This window comes from Physcomitrium patens, chromosome 3, assembly GCF_059467195.1.
Source record: "Physcomitrium patens ecotype Gransden chromosome 3, ASM5946719v1, whole genome shotgun sequence".
NCBI lineage: Eukaryota > Viridiplantae > Streptophyta > Bryopsida > Funariales > Funariaceae > Physcomitrium > Physcomitrium patens.
In genome coordinates, this window is record NC_143412.1 from 16351125 (window position 1) to 16368220 (window position 17096).

At 37.0% G+C, this 17096-nt stretch overlaps 2 protein-coding genes across 6 annotated transcripts; both read left to right on the forward strand.

Moving 5' to 3' along the window:
- The first annotated feature begins 618 nt into the window (after positions 1–618).
- On the forward strand, positions 619–4758 carry LOC112280650 (uncharacterized). 3 transcript variants are annotated; one of them, XM_090248984.1, is made up of 4 exons: positions 619–3115; positions 3668–4034; positions 4184–4532; positions 4704–4758. In XM_090248984.1, exon 1 carries the CDS (start codon positions 971–973, stop codon positions 2537–2539), a length of 1569 nt encoding a protein of 522 aa, XP_090105110.1. In that variant the 5' UTR covers positions 619–970; the 3' UTR covers positions 2540–3115; positions 3668–4034; positions 4184–4532; positions 4704–4758. The 3 variants fall into 3 exon arrangements, with proteins under 3 accessions (XP_090105110.1, XP_024372133.1, XP_073388498.1); XM_024516365.3 differs by lacking the exon at positions 4704–4758 and having other exon boundaries at positions 4184–4235; positions 4438–4473; XM_073532397.2 differs by lacking the exons at positions 3668–4034; positions 4184–4532; positions 4704–4758 and adding an exon at positions 3453–3661.
- A 520-nt stretch (positions 4759–5278) lies between these two features.
- Positions 5279–7475, forward strand: LOC141045129 (protein NUCLEOLAR COMPLEX ASSOCIATED 4-like). Of its 3 annotated transcripts, none has more exons than XM_073532400.2 (5): positions 5279–5789; positions 6032–6101; positions 6229–6286; positions 6545–6632; positions 6810–7475. In XM_073532400.2, exons 2-5 carry the CDS (start codon positions 6041–6043, stop codon positions 6837–6839), a joined length of 237 nt encoding a protein of 78 aa, XP_073388501.1. In that variant the 5' UTR covers positions 5279–5789; positions 6032–6040; the 3' UTR covers positions 6840–7475. The 3 variants fall into 3 exon arrangements, with proteins under 3 accessions (XP_073388501.1, XP_073388500.1, XP_073388499.1); XM_073532399.2 differs by having other exon boundaries at positions 5279–5777; XM_073532398.2 differs by lacking the exons at positions 5279–5789; positions 6545–6632 and having other exon boundaries at positions 6026–6101.
- The last annotated feature ends 9621 nt before the right edge of the window (positions 7476–17096 follow it).

The window sequence follows — 17096 nt, forward strand, 5'->3', positions numbered from 1 at the left end:
CTAGAAACTTTTTCGACTTGTATTATGTATATATGCAAACATAAAATCTTATTTTTTTCTTCAATTGTATTATTTTATTTCCTTCCTTTGAGGTTTTTAAATAGTATATATATATATATATATATATATATGTATATATACATGTTTATTTTTAATACCAACTAAAAAATTTGTGAGTTGCAAGAGTTCTTCTTGGAAATAAAAGTATCATGTGCATTGAATGCTGTTGTATATGACAACAAAAAAAGAAAAATGTTCGAAGCAAGAGTGCTGGTTGAAAATTGGGACTGAGAGGTAGCCCCTGAACAAAATTCAGCACCCATCCCAACCTACCGCCTTCCAACCTACCGCCTTCCAACTGCCCGGCCTCCAACCTGCCCGCCCCCCTCTGGTTCTCCTACGTTCCCTCCTTCCGTTCCCAGAAATCTAAGCAGCGGTTGAGATTGCATCGGAGCGGCATCTGCGATCCGACGGCCCAAGATGGCGGAGCCAGTCGATTGAAGGGAGAGATGACTGCGACATGTAATGACGAGGCTCCTCGTAGGGTGTTCCGTCCATTACGGAATCGGCTGGGGGCTTCGATTAATCGGTATGGTGCTCGTTTATTTTCCTTTTAGCTTAATTGAAACGTGGCACGCTCTGATTAAGCTAAATCAATCTTTTTAATCTGGCTACGGAAGTTCGAGATCGGGTAATTCGTTGGGGGTGCGAGAGAACTTGATCCTGGTCTCGATTACAATGCACCTCACATGCAGGGTTGTGGCATTCCTCATCGCCTGGGGCCAAGTTTTCTCTCCATTCTGGTGTCTTCTCCACTGCGTCGGAGCGAAGGGAGTTACTGATTCTTGCACCATGACAGATCGGGGCTGTTTGTGAGGCTGCGAGTTTGTGTTCCAGTTGAACGCTTGGGTTCTGGTGTTTTTGGCTGTTTTCTGGTTGCTTTATTTGCGATTTGACACGAGGTGTAGGGATGGTGTCCTCGAGTCCAACATTGCCTCCGCTACAGCGCAGGATGGGGATTATCATCCCATTCATCGCGCTCGTGGTGATTTCCATCATTGTGACGTTACTATATGGCAATATCGCCTCGCAATCCTGCCCTCAAGAGTCGATTGCCCCCGGGTTACCTTTCACCGCGCCTTACACCCTCTCCGTACCCCCCGGAAACTGTAACTGCACTGTGTTCTTTCCGCAAGGGTCTCACGATCCCCTGCATCCGTCCCCTCCTTCTTTGTACTGCGAATGTCTGGATCACGCCGAGACAAGTTCAAACGTCACGCTTGAGTGCCCCAAAACTGATAAAGAGATTCAGTTCGTCGACAGAAAAGTCATCAAAGAGGTAGCACAGGACTGTCCTGTCTGCACCAACGACGCGCGGATCATCGAGAAGGAGGTCATCAAAGAGATTGGGAAAGAATGCCCCGAGCCAGTACCGCAAATCGTCGCGAAGGAGGTGGTCCAGGAGTGTCCCAAGACGCCGTGGTACGCGAAGAACAGGAGTTGGCATTACCCAGCGTCCTTACCTCTCTGTTCGATGGATTCGTGTTTTGATTACTCCAGATGTGACAATGCTGACGAGCTTCTGATCTACACATACTACAAGCCGGGTCTAGAGCCTCAGAGATACTTCCTCCGCATCAATGAGTCGAAGTACCACACCGACGACCCAGAGAAGGCGTGCCTGTTCCTCGTCCCATTTGACAACATCGATCCCTGGCATTTCCAGAAAGTGGAGGAATTGCCGTATTGGAACGGAGGAATGAATCACATTGTGCTGACATTTTCGGACAAGTACAGGAGACTAGCGCCGACGGACGAGAAGATAGGGAATGCCTCGATCATGGCTAGTGACATGCAGGAGACCATGTTACGTCCCGGGTTCGACATTAGCATCCCCTTGCCGGGGAATTATCACATGCGACAGCTTCAACCAATCAGTCCTCTACAGAGGAAGTATTTGTTGACATTCAGAGGCAAACGGTATATAGGTCTCACGGACGATGGAATATTTCGGAGTTCCAAGGAATTTAGGGAAATGCACAATGGGAACGACGTCATTGTTGCAACGAATTGCGACCATGCTACAAACGATTACCACCGAAGAGAACATCCCGAGCTGGGCGAAGGTTGCGACGAAGACAAGGAAGTTTGGAAGAAGCACAACAGTTACGAGGACCTCATGAACACGACTTTCGCGCTGGTGCCTGCAGGAAGGCAACCATCCTCGTACAGATTCATCGAGGTACTCGCAGCAGGGTCGATTCCCGTGCTGATAGCAGACAACTACGTGAAGCCTTTCGACAGTCTAATACCATGGTATACTTGCGCAATTCAATTCCCCACCACGGAGATCAAACGCATTGTGAACACCCTCCGGAAGGTCTCACCTGAGGAGAAACTGAAGCGACAGAGGAACTGCTTGGAGATCTACAACCAATATCTCAAGGACGACGAAACATTGTTCCAAACAGCCATTCGAGCGCTGAAGGCGAGATTCATGGGCGCCCTTCCCCACCTGACACAGGTACGAAGGAGGTGAACAAGTTATTCTTCAACGACTGCGGATGGGAGTTCAGGAAAGTGGCTTATAATCTGTCCCTGCATTACGCTTGGAATCTCGCCATTCGAAGTGATTCGGGATGCGGTGAACGTGGTGTAGTGAGGGATGCGGCGGTGTGCACTTCCGGGAAAGTCCTGTGAAGAACGTGGGAGGAATTTGAGAAGATCCGGCTGGAATTCCATGTGCTCTCTTCGTTATGCACGATAAGTTGGTTTTCCTGGTGAGTTATCTCAGAGATTGCTTGATTGGTTCTCCATCCTCCTGAGTCCACGTAGGTTGACCCAATTGTGAAGCCTTCACAAAGTGAGACCTATCTGAGGACTGTGTTACGGGTTTACGGCGCTTCTTCGACGATGACTTCAATTTGGAGATTCCCGCCGCAACGTGTTGTTGGCGGCTGGAAGTGCCACGTCGGCCGTGATCTGCAGCTGTTCCATGCAGCAATTCTAGGGCTTGGATTTGTGGGCGGGAGTTGTGTAAGGTGAGCAGGAGCAAGAGTACTGCGACCGGAGTTTAATTCTTCAGATCGTCGCATTTAACACGATATAGAGAAATGTGGGTCCATTACCCCTCACCGTCATATTTTTTTAACTTGATGGGGGATTTTAATTTAGCTTGTGTTAGAATTGGGTTACATTTTTGTTTTTTTTTTCTTTTCCAGGTTTGCCCAAACTTACATTAGGTATTATAACGGCTGATCAATTCTATACCATTTAATTGTGGATTCAATGAAATTGTGAATTTAATGCATTCATAATATTTTCAAACATTTAGTCTTTGAATGCACAACATGAACGACGTGAACAACATGAACAACATGAGTTGGTATTATAATGTACATGCAATGGTCAAAGTTAACTTTTACCTATTGTGTTTGCATCAATCTCATCAGTCTGTTCGCGTACTCTATCTTGTTTTGGATGTATATGTGAAGTTATTTTCGAGGTTTTTATCGGAGATTTGCATGTCTGAGAGCTGTTGAAGTTTTGGACAACAACTACATTGCGAAATTGCTTTTTCTACACGTATGGATGGGAGAAACCATGATCACAAGTCTCAGCAAGAGGTATCTCCTTATGAACTAGGGCCTGAATCACTCCTTTTCAGGTATTTTCGAAAGCTTTCAACAGTGGGCTTCTTTCGGTTCTCGTATCAGATTACTTCAAGTATTTAGATGTCTGGTAAGCACTGCAGACGTTGTGCTCGAAATTTCATTCTACGGTTTGCAAGTAAGACCATTAATTACATGGCATTTCTTGGTTTCCTGCTTGACTAACATCCTCAGTCCATGTATAAGTTATTTCGTTATGGGGTATTTTTGATGCGATGCTTTCTTCTTCGTTTTAGTTGATCACTGTATTAGCCTCTATGGTTTTCTTTTGGAACTTCTCAATGGTGCTTAATTTTTGCAGTTACTACACATATTCTAACATGGAGAAGATTATTGTGAGAATGCTTTCCCAAAAAGATACTGGTGAACGTCTCCTCTAACCCCACCACCAATTTTAAACTTCTATTCGAGATGCAAAGTTCACCAATCTTGCTACCAGCGAGCAGATTTCTGAATTGCTGGGCGTTGTTTTCCTTTTCGAAGATGACATTCAGCTGTTTTCATACGTGCAGGGCATGCGTCCTCTTGTGATGATGAAGACCATAACCTTCATAATTTCAGTAGGTAGTGCTCGATATTTTACGTTCTTTAGTGGTGGTCATACATTTTTGGTCGAGTTTGAAGGAATGCAGGTTCGTCAACATTGTTCAAATATTTGAAGTCTATGGTCAAATGGCATCGAGGGCATGGAAACAGAAGAAGTCTCCTGGGACGATCTATTAAGATGTCCCGGTTTTTAATACCATCTGTTTTGGGCTCGTTTCAGCGTGTATTGTATGGCGAGTAATGTTTACGACGTTTTAATCAACTTGCCAACATTTTCTCAGGAGGATTGTACTGGAGTCTGGAGTTTTTCTGCAGGTGGGTATTCGTGAACTGATTGCCATTTACTTCTATCTGAAATTTGGTCGAATTCCCAAAATGTGTATTTCTTAAAGGTGGTTTGAGAATTTGTCAGAGGAAGTATATTGTACCCTTAGTTATTATCCTTAAGGATATTTCGTCTGGTCTTGATCAAATTTTCTCTTGTAGGTTCTGTAGTTGGTGCCACCAACTTACGGGGAAAGTGTCTGGTGAAGTTTCTCAGGTGGGATTTTTGCACATTACCGTTTATTAGGAAAATGAAATGGATGTTATGCAGATTAGGTTTTTTGTTGTCAATAGCAGCTGGATGGTTTTCTGCCGCACAGTGTCTAATTGTCGGAAGGTGTTGAGCAGCACTACAAGGATCAGAAGAAGCAACGCACGCGAGTCAGTGAAGCTTGGCTTGCTTTCTTGAGGTTTCCGTTTGAAATTTGAAATCTACAAGGTGAGGACTTTTTCCTTGACCAGTATGCATCTATGTTTTCTCTCGGTGTGTTAATCGGCTAATTTTGTCAGAGTCTGTCAAGCAGTCGATATTCTGGCGGCATCGAGTAATTTGTTCCCTTCATTTATTTTCTTCTCTTTGCATAATTCGGTATTCAGTATGAAGCGGGTTATGCGTTCAATGATTTTTATAATCTATTGTTTTGATGATCTCCAGGATTTTTTTTTGTTTTAATTTGTGAATTTTGTGAATTTTGCGAAATTTGTGATTTTGAATATTCTTTGCATGCGGGATTAGCGGGAATTGTTTGTGTTTTGACCACCCATGGCTTAGAGCCCTGATTTTTACAATAAACTCTATGCTCTGCTTAAGCCATTTATATTGGTTGCCAAGCATCGAGCACGTTTTTTTAGGTTTGGTTCCAATCATATTTCTTTAGTATTGTAAATATGCATTGCCTGAATATATTAAGATTACTTTCTCATGTTTTTTATGTATTCAAGTAACCACGTGAATCTGACCTCGTAGTTGAAAATGCGGAGAATGTGGATAACTTGTGTATGTGTTGTATAGAATGATGATTTGCTGATGTCTTGCAGTTGATAGATACCTGTTTGAAATCAACTCACATTCCGGCTTAATGGCAGCTGTATTTGCCAAAAAGCTTGGTTGATTGGCATTGTCTGCTCCGGTGCTCTTGTAGTAATAGCTATGATCCACAATCTTTTGCGTCGACATTCCTCCATAAACCAGCTTGTTCATCGGATGAGTTGCTCCAAACGGATGATTAGAACGAGGTTTTCTTCATAGTATAGTATTCTCTTACCGAGGCAGCTTCGCAATTAGTTACTGGCTTTGATTTTTGGTCTTGTTTTTGGGTTCTCTTCTATTTAATCATGGCAAGTTCTGAAGGTGTGAAAACGTTGGCAAGCACAGATGATTGGAAGTCTCTCGATTCGTCTGTTGAGAATCTAGTTGGGTAGGTTTGTTTGGATACGATATTTGTTCAAGATGTGATTTTGACAGGCTTCTAGTGCCATTACCTCTTCAGATATAGACAATGCGTGGTGCTGATCCGTTTATGCCCTTTGGAGCAGACACTGCAAAGTCCAATGCCCTGGGTAAGAGCATATTCCTCAATGCCATAATATGTTTGTCTTATGGAAGCCATAGTTTACACGGCCATTATGTTTTTCTGCTTTTAGGGTTTCTTGGCATAGAATTGATCTGTTAGTTTCTCATTTGCAGAGAGTTCCCCGCGGGAGATAGAGACATTGTGGAACCATTATTGCTCAGCGGTTTCCAGGTGAATTACTGTTCCATCCTTTCCAGGTTAAGAGTTTGTTCACGTATCCGAGAGCCCTTTGAGTATTAGTATGTCTCGGGTCAGTAGTTGCCGTTGTATCTAGTAGACATGTACTTACGATAAAATGTGATGTAACTGGAGTTTTGTTGATTTTCGAAGATAGATAGGGATGTGATATCAGCCTACTTTAATAGGCATTGGGAATTGCATGATACATGCCGATAATTCCTGAAACCATATGTACTTGAGGTATTGCAGATTTGTGGTATCATTGCAAACAGATTTGACTGTAAGAGCGAAGACTACGGTAATTAGCATTTCAGTCACCACAATCTTTACAGAAGAAGTAAGACCCATGTTTTTCTTATTTTGCATCTTTTTTGGCCAGATTAGCATCAATGAGCAGTCCCAAACGTAGCCGTTTTGAACCTACTGTCACCCTCTATTGTCAGGTAGATATTCATTTTGCAATGAACCTTATGTGAATACTGACCATACCGACCGTCCATTTGTATCGTTTCAGGTGTCAAAAGACTTGAGGCTGTGCCATTGACGTTTTATCAAACTGTTCCTACCCTCTTTTCTCTGAGATGACGGATGACTTTGTCGGTTGGAAGTCCAGTCATACCCCCATTACATCACAGAAGTCTGAGGAAGATCCTAGCAAAGCCCCACCTAATGGGCTTAAGAACAAAGTAGGTGACGCAACTGCCCGTGTGAATGGCATTGATGGTGTGCCTAAAGAACAAAACTGTGTGTCCAAGAGGATGAGACCAATTGAGGAAGAGCAACCTAATGGAAGTGAACAGAATGGGGTTAATGAGGAAAAAGGACAAGTAATGATTGCTTAAGGCAGAGAAAAATCGAAGGTTGCGTCGGAGGGGAAAGTTGTCTTCTACCAAGAACAAAAAAAGTAGTATTCAAGTAACGAACAGAATTCTTTTCATTGCAAATCTATCCAAATTTCTGAAGCAGTTTCTGTTTGAGATGAGATATGTATTTTATCGTGAATAGTTATGTGGGAACTGGGGTAAGGAACAGGAGATGTTGAAGATGGTGTGCTTGTAACGAAAAAAATGATTATAGGAGTGATATTTCACTTGAATCTTCGATGGGGACATGGAAAGTAAGGAATGTTTTGTACAATGTGATCTGATTGAGGAGAACAGTACAAGCATCTAATTTCTAACCTACTGTTGCATTTGCTTACTGCAATGTACTTGTACTGCATGATGAATATGTCGTGTGTACTAAGATAATATTTCATGACGTCGGATATGTTAAAAGGATTCTTTCCATCTGTAACTGAAAATGATCCAGACACATTCAACAATACTAAATTGGCTTTATGATTTTCTCAGCGGCATATCTTAAAGGAAGTTTCACAAATTACAAGACCTCAATTGCACACTAGTTCTTGCTGAAGTCATTTTGAAATCAATTTTAGCTGAATGTTCAATCATAATGAATCACAACAGTGTTTTTACAATTTGGATATTTACAGATATCTATATTTTTATAATTTTTAAAAGAATGTTATCCAATAATAATAATAAAAATAATAATAAACTTTACTTTTTGTAAACAATAATGATAATGAATGGAAATTTATAAACATTATTTTTTTTCAAAAACTTACTCTTCATGCTTTTAAAAAACATCTATGTAAATAACTTGTTTGAAAGTGGAAGAATTGAACAAAGTTTTTGGTAATATAAAAATGGATAAGGTAGGGGTTGGATTTCAAAAGACTACTTTTTTATGTTGGATTTATTAATGTGCTATGTTTGACTTTGTTATATATAAAAGGTAATTTCTTATAGGAGATAAGCTTTCAAACAAAGTATAAGTTGTACAAAAGCATCTTCATGTAGATCTCTTAGTATGATCACATTATAGATAGTATGTAAGATGTAATCAAATGTAAAAAATAGTACTAATAAATTGAATTGAAACTAAAGAGAACATAAATTTGGTTTAAAGATTAAGATTTTGTAAGCATAGATCCATATATTGACAAAGTATGCCATGGAGTGACAATATTGAATGAGAGGACAGTAAGAAGTAGTATAGAAGTGGAAATAAGAGACCACCAAAAAATATATATTAATAGGAAAATATAAGAGTTAAAAACAAAGTCATATATTCCATATAACAAAGCACATATCAAAAAAAGAAATACTATAAAGATCCAAGTACAACTATATAGGTTTTTTTGATTTTTATTACATCCAAAATAATTGGGATAGACAAGACTATTATTTGTACCAAAAATAAATTCCTATCTACACATATTGATTGATAGGGGATATTTTCTTTTTAATTTTTTTTGTAGAATTTTCAATATTTTATAAAAAATTAATATAGAATAGAATCATCTTTAAAGAATATTCATAAAAATTTATAATAAAATTTATTAAAAAAAATGATCAATGTTATTTTAGATTATATAAAGATTGAAGAAGTCCATATGGAGTCTTTGCTCTAGAACAAGTGTCATAGAATTGAACAAATTCTTTGACCTCTATCCACATTTGAAGTTATTAAAAATGTCTTGAAATAATCATCAATGTTTTGTAATATCTAAAGTGTTAAGTTGTTGGAAAGTCATGCCATGCTTGTAGTATATATAATTCTGCTTGATCTTTGGAATATACAAATTTCTTCTACAGTGAAGAAGATTGTCTTCAACTTCAATTTTTTTGGAATCATCATAAAGGCTATTTTTAGTTTTAAAATAAAAATATTTATTAATACATTTAATCAAATTTTATTAAAAAAAGTAATATTAGTTAGAAGCTATTAATTTAATGGCTCAAAGATGTAATTGCTCTACTTTCAAAAGAATAGTTTGTTGTTAATTATATATGACATTTTTTTTTGAAAATATATATAATATTAAATAAAAATCATGACAAAGGTATTCTTCAATAAAATTTGCAAAAATTTAAGCCAGATATTGAAATAAAATATTCAAGATTCTTATGATTGATATAAATTTTAATTGAATAAATAATACTTTTAAGGTAGTAATACCATTTTTGGAATTAATCCACAATAACAAGTTCTTTGTTGTATATATCTTGTAATTAATCTTAGATACTAAGAATTTTCTTAAATGAGAGGCAATTGGATGAAATCTATTATTTACATTTATTTATAATAGAATTGCATCTAATGCAAAGTTTGGTGTATTTGTTTCAATGAAATATTGCTTTGAAAAATCATGACAACATAAAGTAGGAGTTGAGATAAAAATTATTTTTAAACCTTCAAATGTTGTTTTTATATCTTTACTTTATTTTAATTTGATTTTGGAAGTCAATGTTGTAAAAAAAACAACAACTTAAGAAAAGTTTTATAACAATGATGTGGAAATTTTAAAAATTATTAAACATCAAGTACAATTCTTAAGGTTGTAAAAATCTACAATAGTTTGTATGTTCAAAGGATTCAATTTTAAATTATTATTTAAAATAATAAATTCTAAAATATCCATTAAAATTATATAAAATATAAATTAATTAATATTGGTATATAATCTTGAGGAAAGAAAATCCTTAATACACTCTTGTATCACTAAAAGGAACTAGAAAGTCATTCAAAGATGATATAATATTGAATTAGAATGCCTATTGCCAAAAACAAAAAGAGTAGAAAGTCTTGGAACAAGACTAACGACTAGAAAGGCATTGACAAGACTAAAGAAGGCTTCACTCTTGCATCCATATATACTCTCTAATTAGGAGCTACATGGCAATATTCTATAGGACTTCCAACATGTGTTGATTTTGCTAGCCACATGTCTTAACTTGCATGGCAAGCTATCTATTTATGTACCACATAGTTAATTTGTTCTACAAGCTATTACATAGAGTTAACTTGTTCCACAAGCTACCAATATGTGGTTAACTTGTTGACCAAGTTTCTAACCTACAAACATATCTAAAATCAAAACTGCATCTATGAAGCTTCTGGAAAGCTTTTCTAAAAGTCTTTATGAAATTAATCTATATTTATCTACTTCTATCTAATCATATAAGTAACTATTGAGATAAATGTATATGTCTATGATATTATTCCCTCTTTTAGGGACAAGTTTCACGAGGAGCAATCATCATCTTTTATGGAACTTGTAATTCTTTATTTTGATTTTTATAGATATTATTAATGAAAGGCTTCAACATTCTTTGTTGTATTTGTAAGATTCTTTGTTGGCTCCTATGTGTATTCATTAATATCATATCTACACCAATGAATAAGATTTTTTAATATATATTAGCACTATCTTGAATCTAAGATTTCTTCTACCTCAAACTCTTGATCATTATCCTCTTTTGAGGTGGCATTTATCTTCTTCCTAAAATATTCACTATCTTATATAGCTCGAGAAGAGACATGTGAAATATAGGATGGATCTTCATATACTCTAGTAGATGTAATCGATAAGCAACATGATTGATTTGTTTATAAATAAGAAAAGGTTACAAGTTACAATAGTCCAACTTATCACAAAGACGAGTAGTCTTGATATTGCAACAAAGTAATCATACCTTTTCATCTACATTGAATTGTGGTTACTCTTTGCAATAGGCATCCACATTGGTCTTTTGTTGATGTTAAGCTTCTTTAAATGGGTCTTCATTATTATATGTAGCTCTGACAAAAAGCTTGCTAAATCTTCCGTCGAAGGATTATCAACTTTTAAAAAGTCAAAAGTATCAAATCATGGATGATAACTATAATTGACAAAGAAAGATATTTATTGAATAGAAGAATGTACTAAATTATTGTATGCAAACTTTATCAATGATAAAAGAGTTTTTTAATCATCTTGATGATACTTGATGGTACACGTCAAATACTACTCCAGAACTTGATTCATCTATTCCATTTGTCCATAAATTTGAAGATGAAAAGTCAAAGAGAGTTTAATATCCACCTTTAGAATCTTGAATAGGGTTCTTTAAAATCTTAATTCAAATTGAATCTTCCAATCTGATATAATATCCTTTGACAATCCATGATAGTGATAGATATTATTAATGAAAAGCTTGGTTCTTTCTTCACCTAAAATAGATTTTATACATGATACAAAATGTGCCATTTTAATGAAGCAATCTATAATTACGAATATAAAATCATATAAACTTAAACTTAAAAGATTTTTAATAAAATTGGTAGAAATAGAAGACCATGGTCGTTCGAATATAGGCAATGGTTGGAGAAGTTCATAAGATTGATGATGAGGAATTTTTGATCTTGAACAAATGTCACATGACTGAAAAAAGTCTATTATTACCTTCTACATTTGTAGCCACCAAAAATCTCTAGATATAAGCTCTAAAGTCTTATTATATCCAAAATATCTTGTTGCTTGAAAGTCATGACATGCTTTAAGAATACGTAAATGTACTTCTCACTCTGGAACATATAGACATTATTTGAAATAAAATAGTTTTTTTTTGAATTTGAACTTCAAAACATCATGAGACTTAAAAGAAAGATTCTTGATACAATGAGCAAGAGGATTAGAGGATATACTTGATTGAATTTATTTGAGAAATATTGAATCAATGGTCAATATTGATTTCATTGCTAAAAGATGAAAATGCTTTGGCTTGAAGAGAATTGTTCTTTGCTAATCAAAAGATACATCCTCTTCTTTTGGTGCAAGATAAGAGTGTCTAAAAAGAATATCTGATAAACCTTGTTGTTTTTCATGTTGATATATGATCTTGAAATCAAATCTTGATAATGACATGCTTCAATAGGATTGGTGATAATTTAAAATACATACCAATATGAAACACTTGAGGTTCTTATGATTTGTATTTATTAAGACTAGACTTGAAGTATTTTTTAGATAATGATGCCATTCTTGGATTAAATCTACAATTATAAGAAGTTCTTTGTCATAGATGTCATAGTTAATCTTGCCTACTAAAAATTTCTTAGAATAAAAAACTACTAGATGGAGTTTATCATCTATTTCTATTTGTGACAATATTATACTCAAGGTGAAGTTTGATGTATCTATTTCTATAAAAAGTTTCTTTGAAAAGTCAATACAATACAAAGTTGGTGTAGAAATAGATTCCTTCTTCAAAGCAACAAATAATACTTTGGCTTCTTTATTCCATTCAAGTTTGTCTTTACAAGTCAAACATATAAGAAGAGCTGCAACTTGAAAAAAGATCTTCATAAAGATTGATAATAATTGGCAAAGCCCAAAAAGCATTACATATCTCTTACTATTTTTGGGATCTTCCAATCTATGATAGTTTGAACCTTCTTTGGATCTATTATAAGGCCTTCATTGAAAATAATGTATTCCAAAGAGTCAACTTAAGTATTGTGGAATACACACTTTTCTATCTTTGTATATGATCTAGTACCTTTTAATTTTTGTAACACACGATAAATATGAACTTCATGCTTTTTGTATTCTTAGAATAGATAAATATGTTATCCAAATAATAAATGTAAAAATCATTAAGAAACTCACAAAAGGCATCATTTATTAGATGTTAAAAAGTAATTGGTGCATTCGTGAGTCCAAAAGACATGACATTATATTCAAAATGTGTCACGGACACAGAAATACAAGCTCGAGATCTAACAAGAAGTTCAAGAAGAACTAGCAAGAACTAGATTAATCAGATGAATACAAAAATAAGACCAGAGAGGTGAGCTAGAGCTCCAAGAGATGTATTGTCGAGACTGAAGAACTCTTCAGCCTCGATTCCAATATATACTCCTATTTAGGAAGCTTCTCAATTTCTACCAACTAGGAAGCTTCTAGAAGGTTTCAGAGACTTGCTTCTAGAAGGTTCTAGAAACTTGTTTCTATAAGGTTCTAAGGACTATGTCCCTAACATCACCCCCTCCTTAAACTTCGAGGTCTCTGAGAAGCAATGTTGTTGTTAATCAATACCAACGCAAGAAAATGAAGATCTATCATATAACGTCTGCTATGAACTCCAACTGTTGTTCACGAGGCAAGTGGTTCATCGGCTCTTGAAGCCAACGGTAGTGGCCCACACCTTCGACTTCTAACTAAGCATGAACTTCTGTGTCCTTATTGTAAAATTGTCCTGTAAACACGCCTTCTAGCTGACCATCGTAAGCAGACTCGACTCAAATACAATCACCAGTGATCGGTTATTCGGTATCCTCTATCGTCATCATAGTGTAGGTGGTTCTTTATCTCGGGATCACCTTCGTGAGCTAGTCGGTTGAGATAATCTGATTGACATAGTATCTATCTCTTGGCTATCCATATCAGAAGACCAAACTATGGCTACTGAAAAAATTCTACTTTATCTTGGAGAAAATAACTACATCAACTACAAATTTTGGTGGTGCTCTCCTCCTTTCTTATATTCTTGGATGAGCAAGCTTCAGAAGGAAGCTATTGTCGAACCGGCTTAGGTTTATAAGGATGTTGTTGATGAAACTCCTGTACCTTTTGAGGCGCATTGGCCAGATTTTCAGCTGGCTCCCACGTTCGCTCATTAATGTCAAAGCCGCACCAATAAACAAGATACTCCAACTTGTTCCACCTTTGCCATGAATCCAACACCTTTTCGACCTCGTATTCTTTGTGGTTCTTGATCTCAATACTAGGTGGCGGACATTGCACTCTTTCAGAAAAAGACGACTCTTGATAAGGCTCCAATAGAGAAACATGAAAGACTGGATGTACCTTCATAGAAGCCGGTAATTCCAAACAGTACACCACTGGATTGATTTGCTTCTGGATGATAAATGGTCCCAATCTTCGATAGTCCAACTTATCACATGGTTGCTTGGTCTTGATATTCCGTCGAAGAAGCCATGCTTTATCTCCAATTTTGAAAGTAAGTGCTTGATTCCAAAATCTATCTGCAAACGCCTTGTAGGATTCTTGAGCGGATTGTAATTGAAGCTTCAACGTAGTTTGAAGCTCTGATAGTTGTTTCACAAATCCTTCAGCTGCTGGATTGTTATTTGTTGACGAACTCAATAAATCAAGCTTCGGATGATACCCATAGTTGGAAAAGAATGATGTGTACTGAGTCGACGCATGGAGGGTGCTGTTATATGCAAACTCGACTAGCAACAGATATGCGGTCCAATCATCTTGCTGATAGTTGATGCTACATCGTAAGTATTGTTCCAAGATTTGGTTCACCAGTTCCGTTTGGCCATCAGTTTGAAGATGAAAAGCCGAAGAAAGCTTGATATCCACCTTCAGTATCTCAAAGAGAGATCTCCAAAACTTTGACACAAATTGGATTCCTTGATTTGATACGATATCATTTGGTAGTCCATAATATCGATATACATTATCAAGAAAGAGCCTTGCTGTGACTTCACTAGACAATGTCTTCTTGTAAGGGACAAAGTGTGCCATCTTTGTAAGCCGATTTATCACGACAAAGATGTTGTCAAATGAGTTTGATGATGGCAGGTCCGTGATAAAGTCCATGGAAACTAAAGACCATGGTTGACGTGGAATCAATAATGGCTATAGAAGTCCATAAGGGCGATATCGAGGATTCTTGGATCTTGAACAGATGTCGTAAGAGAGGACAAAATCTTTCACATCCTTCCACATTTAGGGCCACCAGAAATCTCGAGAGATAAGCTTTAAGGTCTTGTTGAATCCAAAATATCCCACGGCTGGAAAATCGTGGCGAGATTGAAGAACTTGGAGTCATGCTGGTCCTTTTGGAATATACAACTGCTCCTCAAAGTATAAAAGATCTCCCTCCACTTTGAACTTGTCGTCATTGGCACACTGCTTGATATCAATGGCTACTGAATCTTCAATGGTCACGGCACGTACCTGGTTCAGGAAGTCAGCATCAATTGGTACAATAGTAGCACAAATCTAAAATTGCTTTGGCTTTAATAACGTCGTACATTGTTGATCAAACGCTGCTTCTCTAGCCTTTGGTACAAGATACGATCTCCTCGATAAGGCATCGGATAGTCCTTGTTGCTTTCCAGGTTGATAAGTGATAACAAAATTGAACCTATGTAGCGACATATTTTTATCGAGCTTGACATCGATTTAGAACTCGAGCCGACATAAAATGCTCGAAATTCTTGTGATCCGTGTATACGATCATTGGGTGTGTAGCTCCTTCAAGAAAGTGACACCATTCTTGGAAAGAATCCACTATAGCAAGAAATTCCTTATCGTGGATCTCATAATTGATTTCAGCAACAGAGAACTTTCGAGAATAGAATGCAACTCAATGGAGCTTCTTGTCTTCTCCTATTTGTGAAAGTACAGCTCTCAAAGCAATATCCGAAGCATCAGTTTCTAAATAGAAGGCCTTTGTAAAGTCTGGATGTATCAAGATTGGAGCCGTAGTAAATGCCGTCTTCAGGTCTTGAAACGCCTTTTCCGCTAGAGGTTCCCATTTCAGCTTATCCTTGCATGTCAAATGAGTGAGAGGAGCAGCAACTTGAGAGTAATTCTTGATGAAGATCCGATAGAAGTTAGCAAAATCAAGAAAGCATTGTACGTCTCTAACTATCTTTGGAACTTCCTAGGATACGATTGCTTCCACCTTCTTGGGGTCCATCTTCAAGCCTTCCATAGTCGCAACGAATCCTAGAAACTCCATCTCTATTTAGTGAAATAAACACTTCTCCAACTTGGCATATAGTCCTCGTTCACGTAGTTTCTCCAAGACCAAACGAACGTATTTTTCATGCTCTTCCTCGTTTTTGGAGAATATCAGAATATCATCCAAGTAGATGACAATAAAATTATCAAGGTACTCCCGAAAAATGTCATTCATCATATGTTGAAAGACCGTTGGAGCATTGGTAAGACCAAAGGGCATGACATTATACTCAAAATAGCCATACCTTGTACAGAACGCTGTCTTCCACTCATCTCCTTCCTTGATTTGTACGAGGTTGTAAGCTCCCCTTAGATCAATTTTTGTAAAGATCCTTGCACGTCCAAGTTATTCTAAGAGACCAAAAATCAAGGGTAATGGGTAACGATTCTTCTTTGTTATCTTGTTGAGGCCTCGATAGTCCACGCACATCTGCAACGAGCCATCTTTCTTCTTCACAAATAAGATGGGTGCCCCAGTTGACGATTCTGAATAATGGATGAAGTTCTTGGCTAGATTCTCATCGATGTACTTCCACAACTCCACCAACTCCGTCTGTGATAGATTGTAGATTGGACCAAAAGGTGGTTGTGTTCCTTCTTGTAAGTCTATGGCACAATTATATGGTCTGTGTTTCGGTAGCATGTCGGCATTCTTCTTTTGAAAAACGTCTTTAAAATCCTTATATTGCTCCGGTATACTTGCTGTCAAGATTTTCTCTCCGGTAGTTGGAGCCTCATAAATGACAAACGGTGTGCCCTCCTTGGACAATCTTACAAACGCTCTTGCTCCAATGAATAAAGATTTTTCTATTCGGAGTTTTCTACTAGGCTTGTTCTCGGCTGGTTTTGTGGGAAAGGTCATCTTTTGCAACTTCCAATCTATAGATGGATTATGCTTTTTCAACCAGAAAAGACCAAGAATAATAAGATTTGATGGGGTTTTAATAATATTGAAAATAATATGACTACTATGGCCCTTAAACGTCACTTCTATAGGTTCTGATTCATGGATGACACTACTAGACAATAAAGGTCACCCATCTATGATCTCAACGTGAACAGGTTTGGATTTTTGTACTAAAGGGATCTTATGACGCTTCGTAAATTCTTCATCTAAGAAATAAGCAGATGCTCCTGAATCTAATAATGCTAAGGTTCTCAATTTTTGAGGGCCAATAAACAAAG

Bases quoted from the DNA above. Each gene is read 5' to 3' on its own strand.
- LOC112280650 (XM_090248984.1), top strand. From the start codon at position 971: ATGGTGTCCTCGAGTCCAACATTGCCTCCGCTACAGCGCAGGATGGGG.
- LOC141045129 (XM_073532398.2), top strand. From the start codon at position 6,877: ATGACGGATGACTTTGTCGGTTGGAAGTCCAGTCATACCCCCATTACA.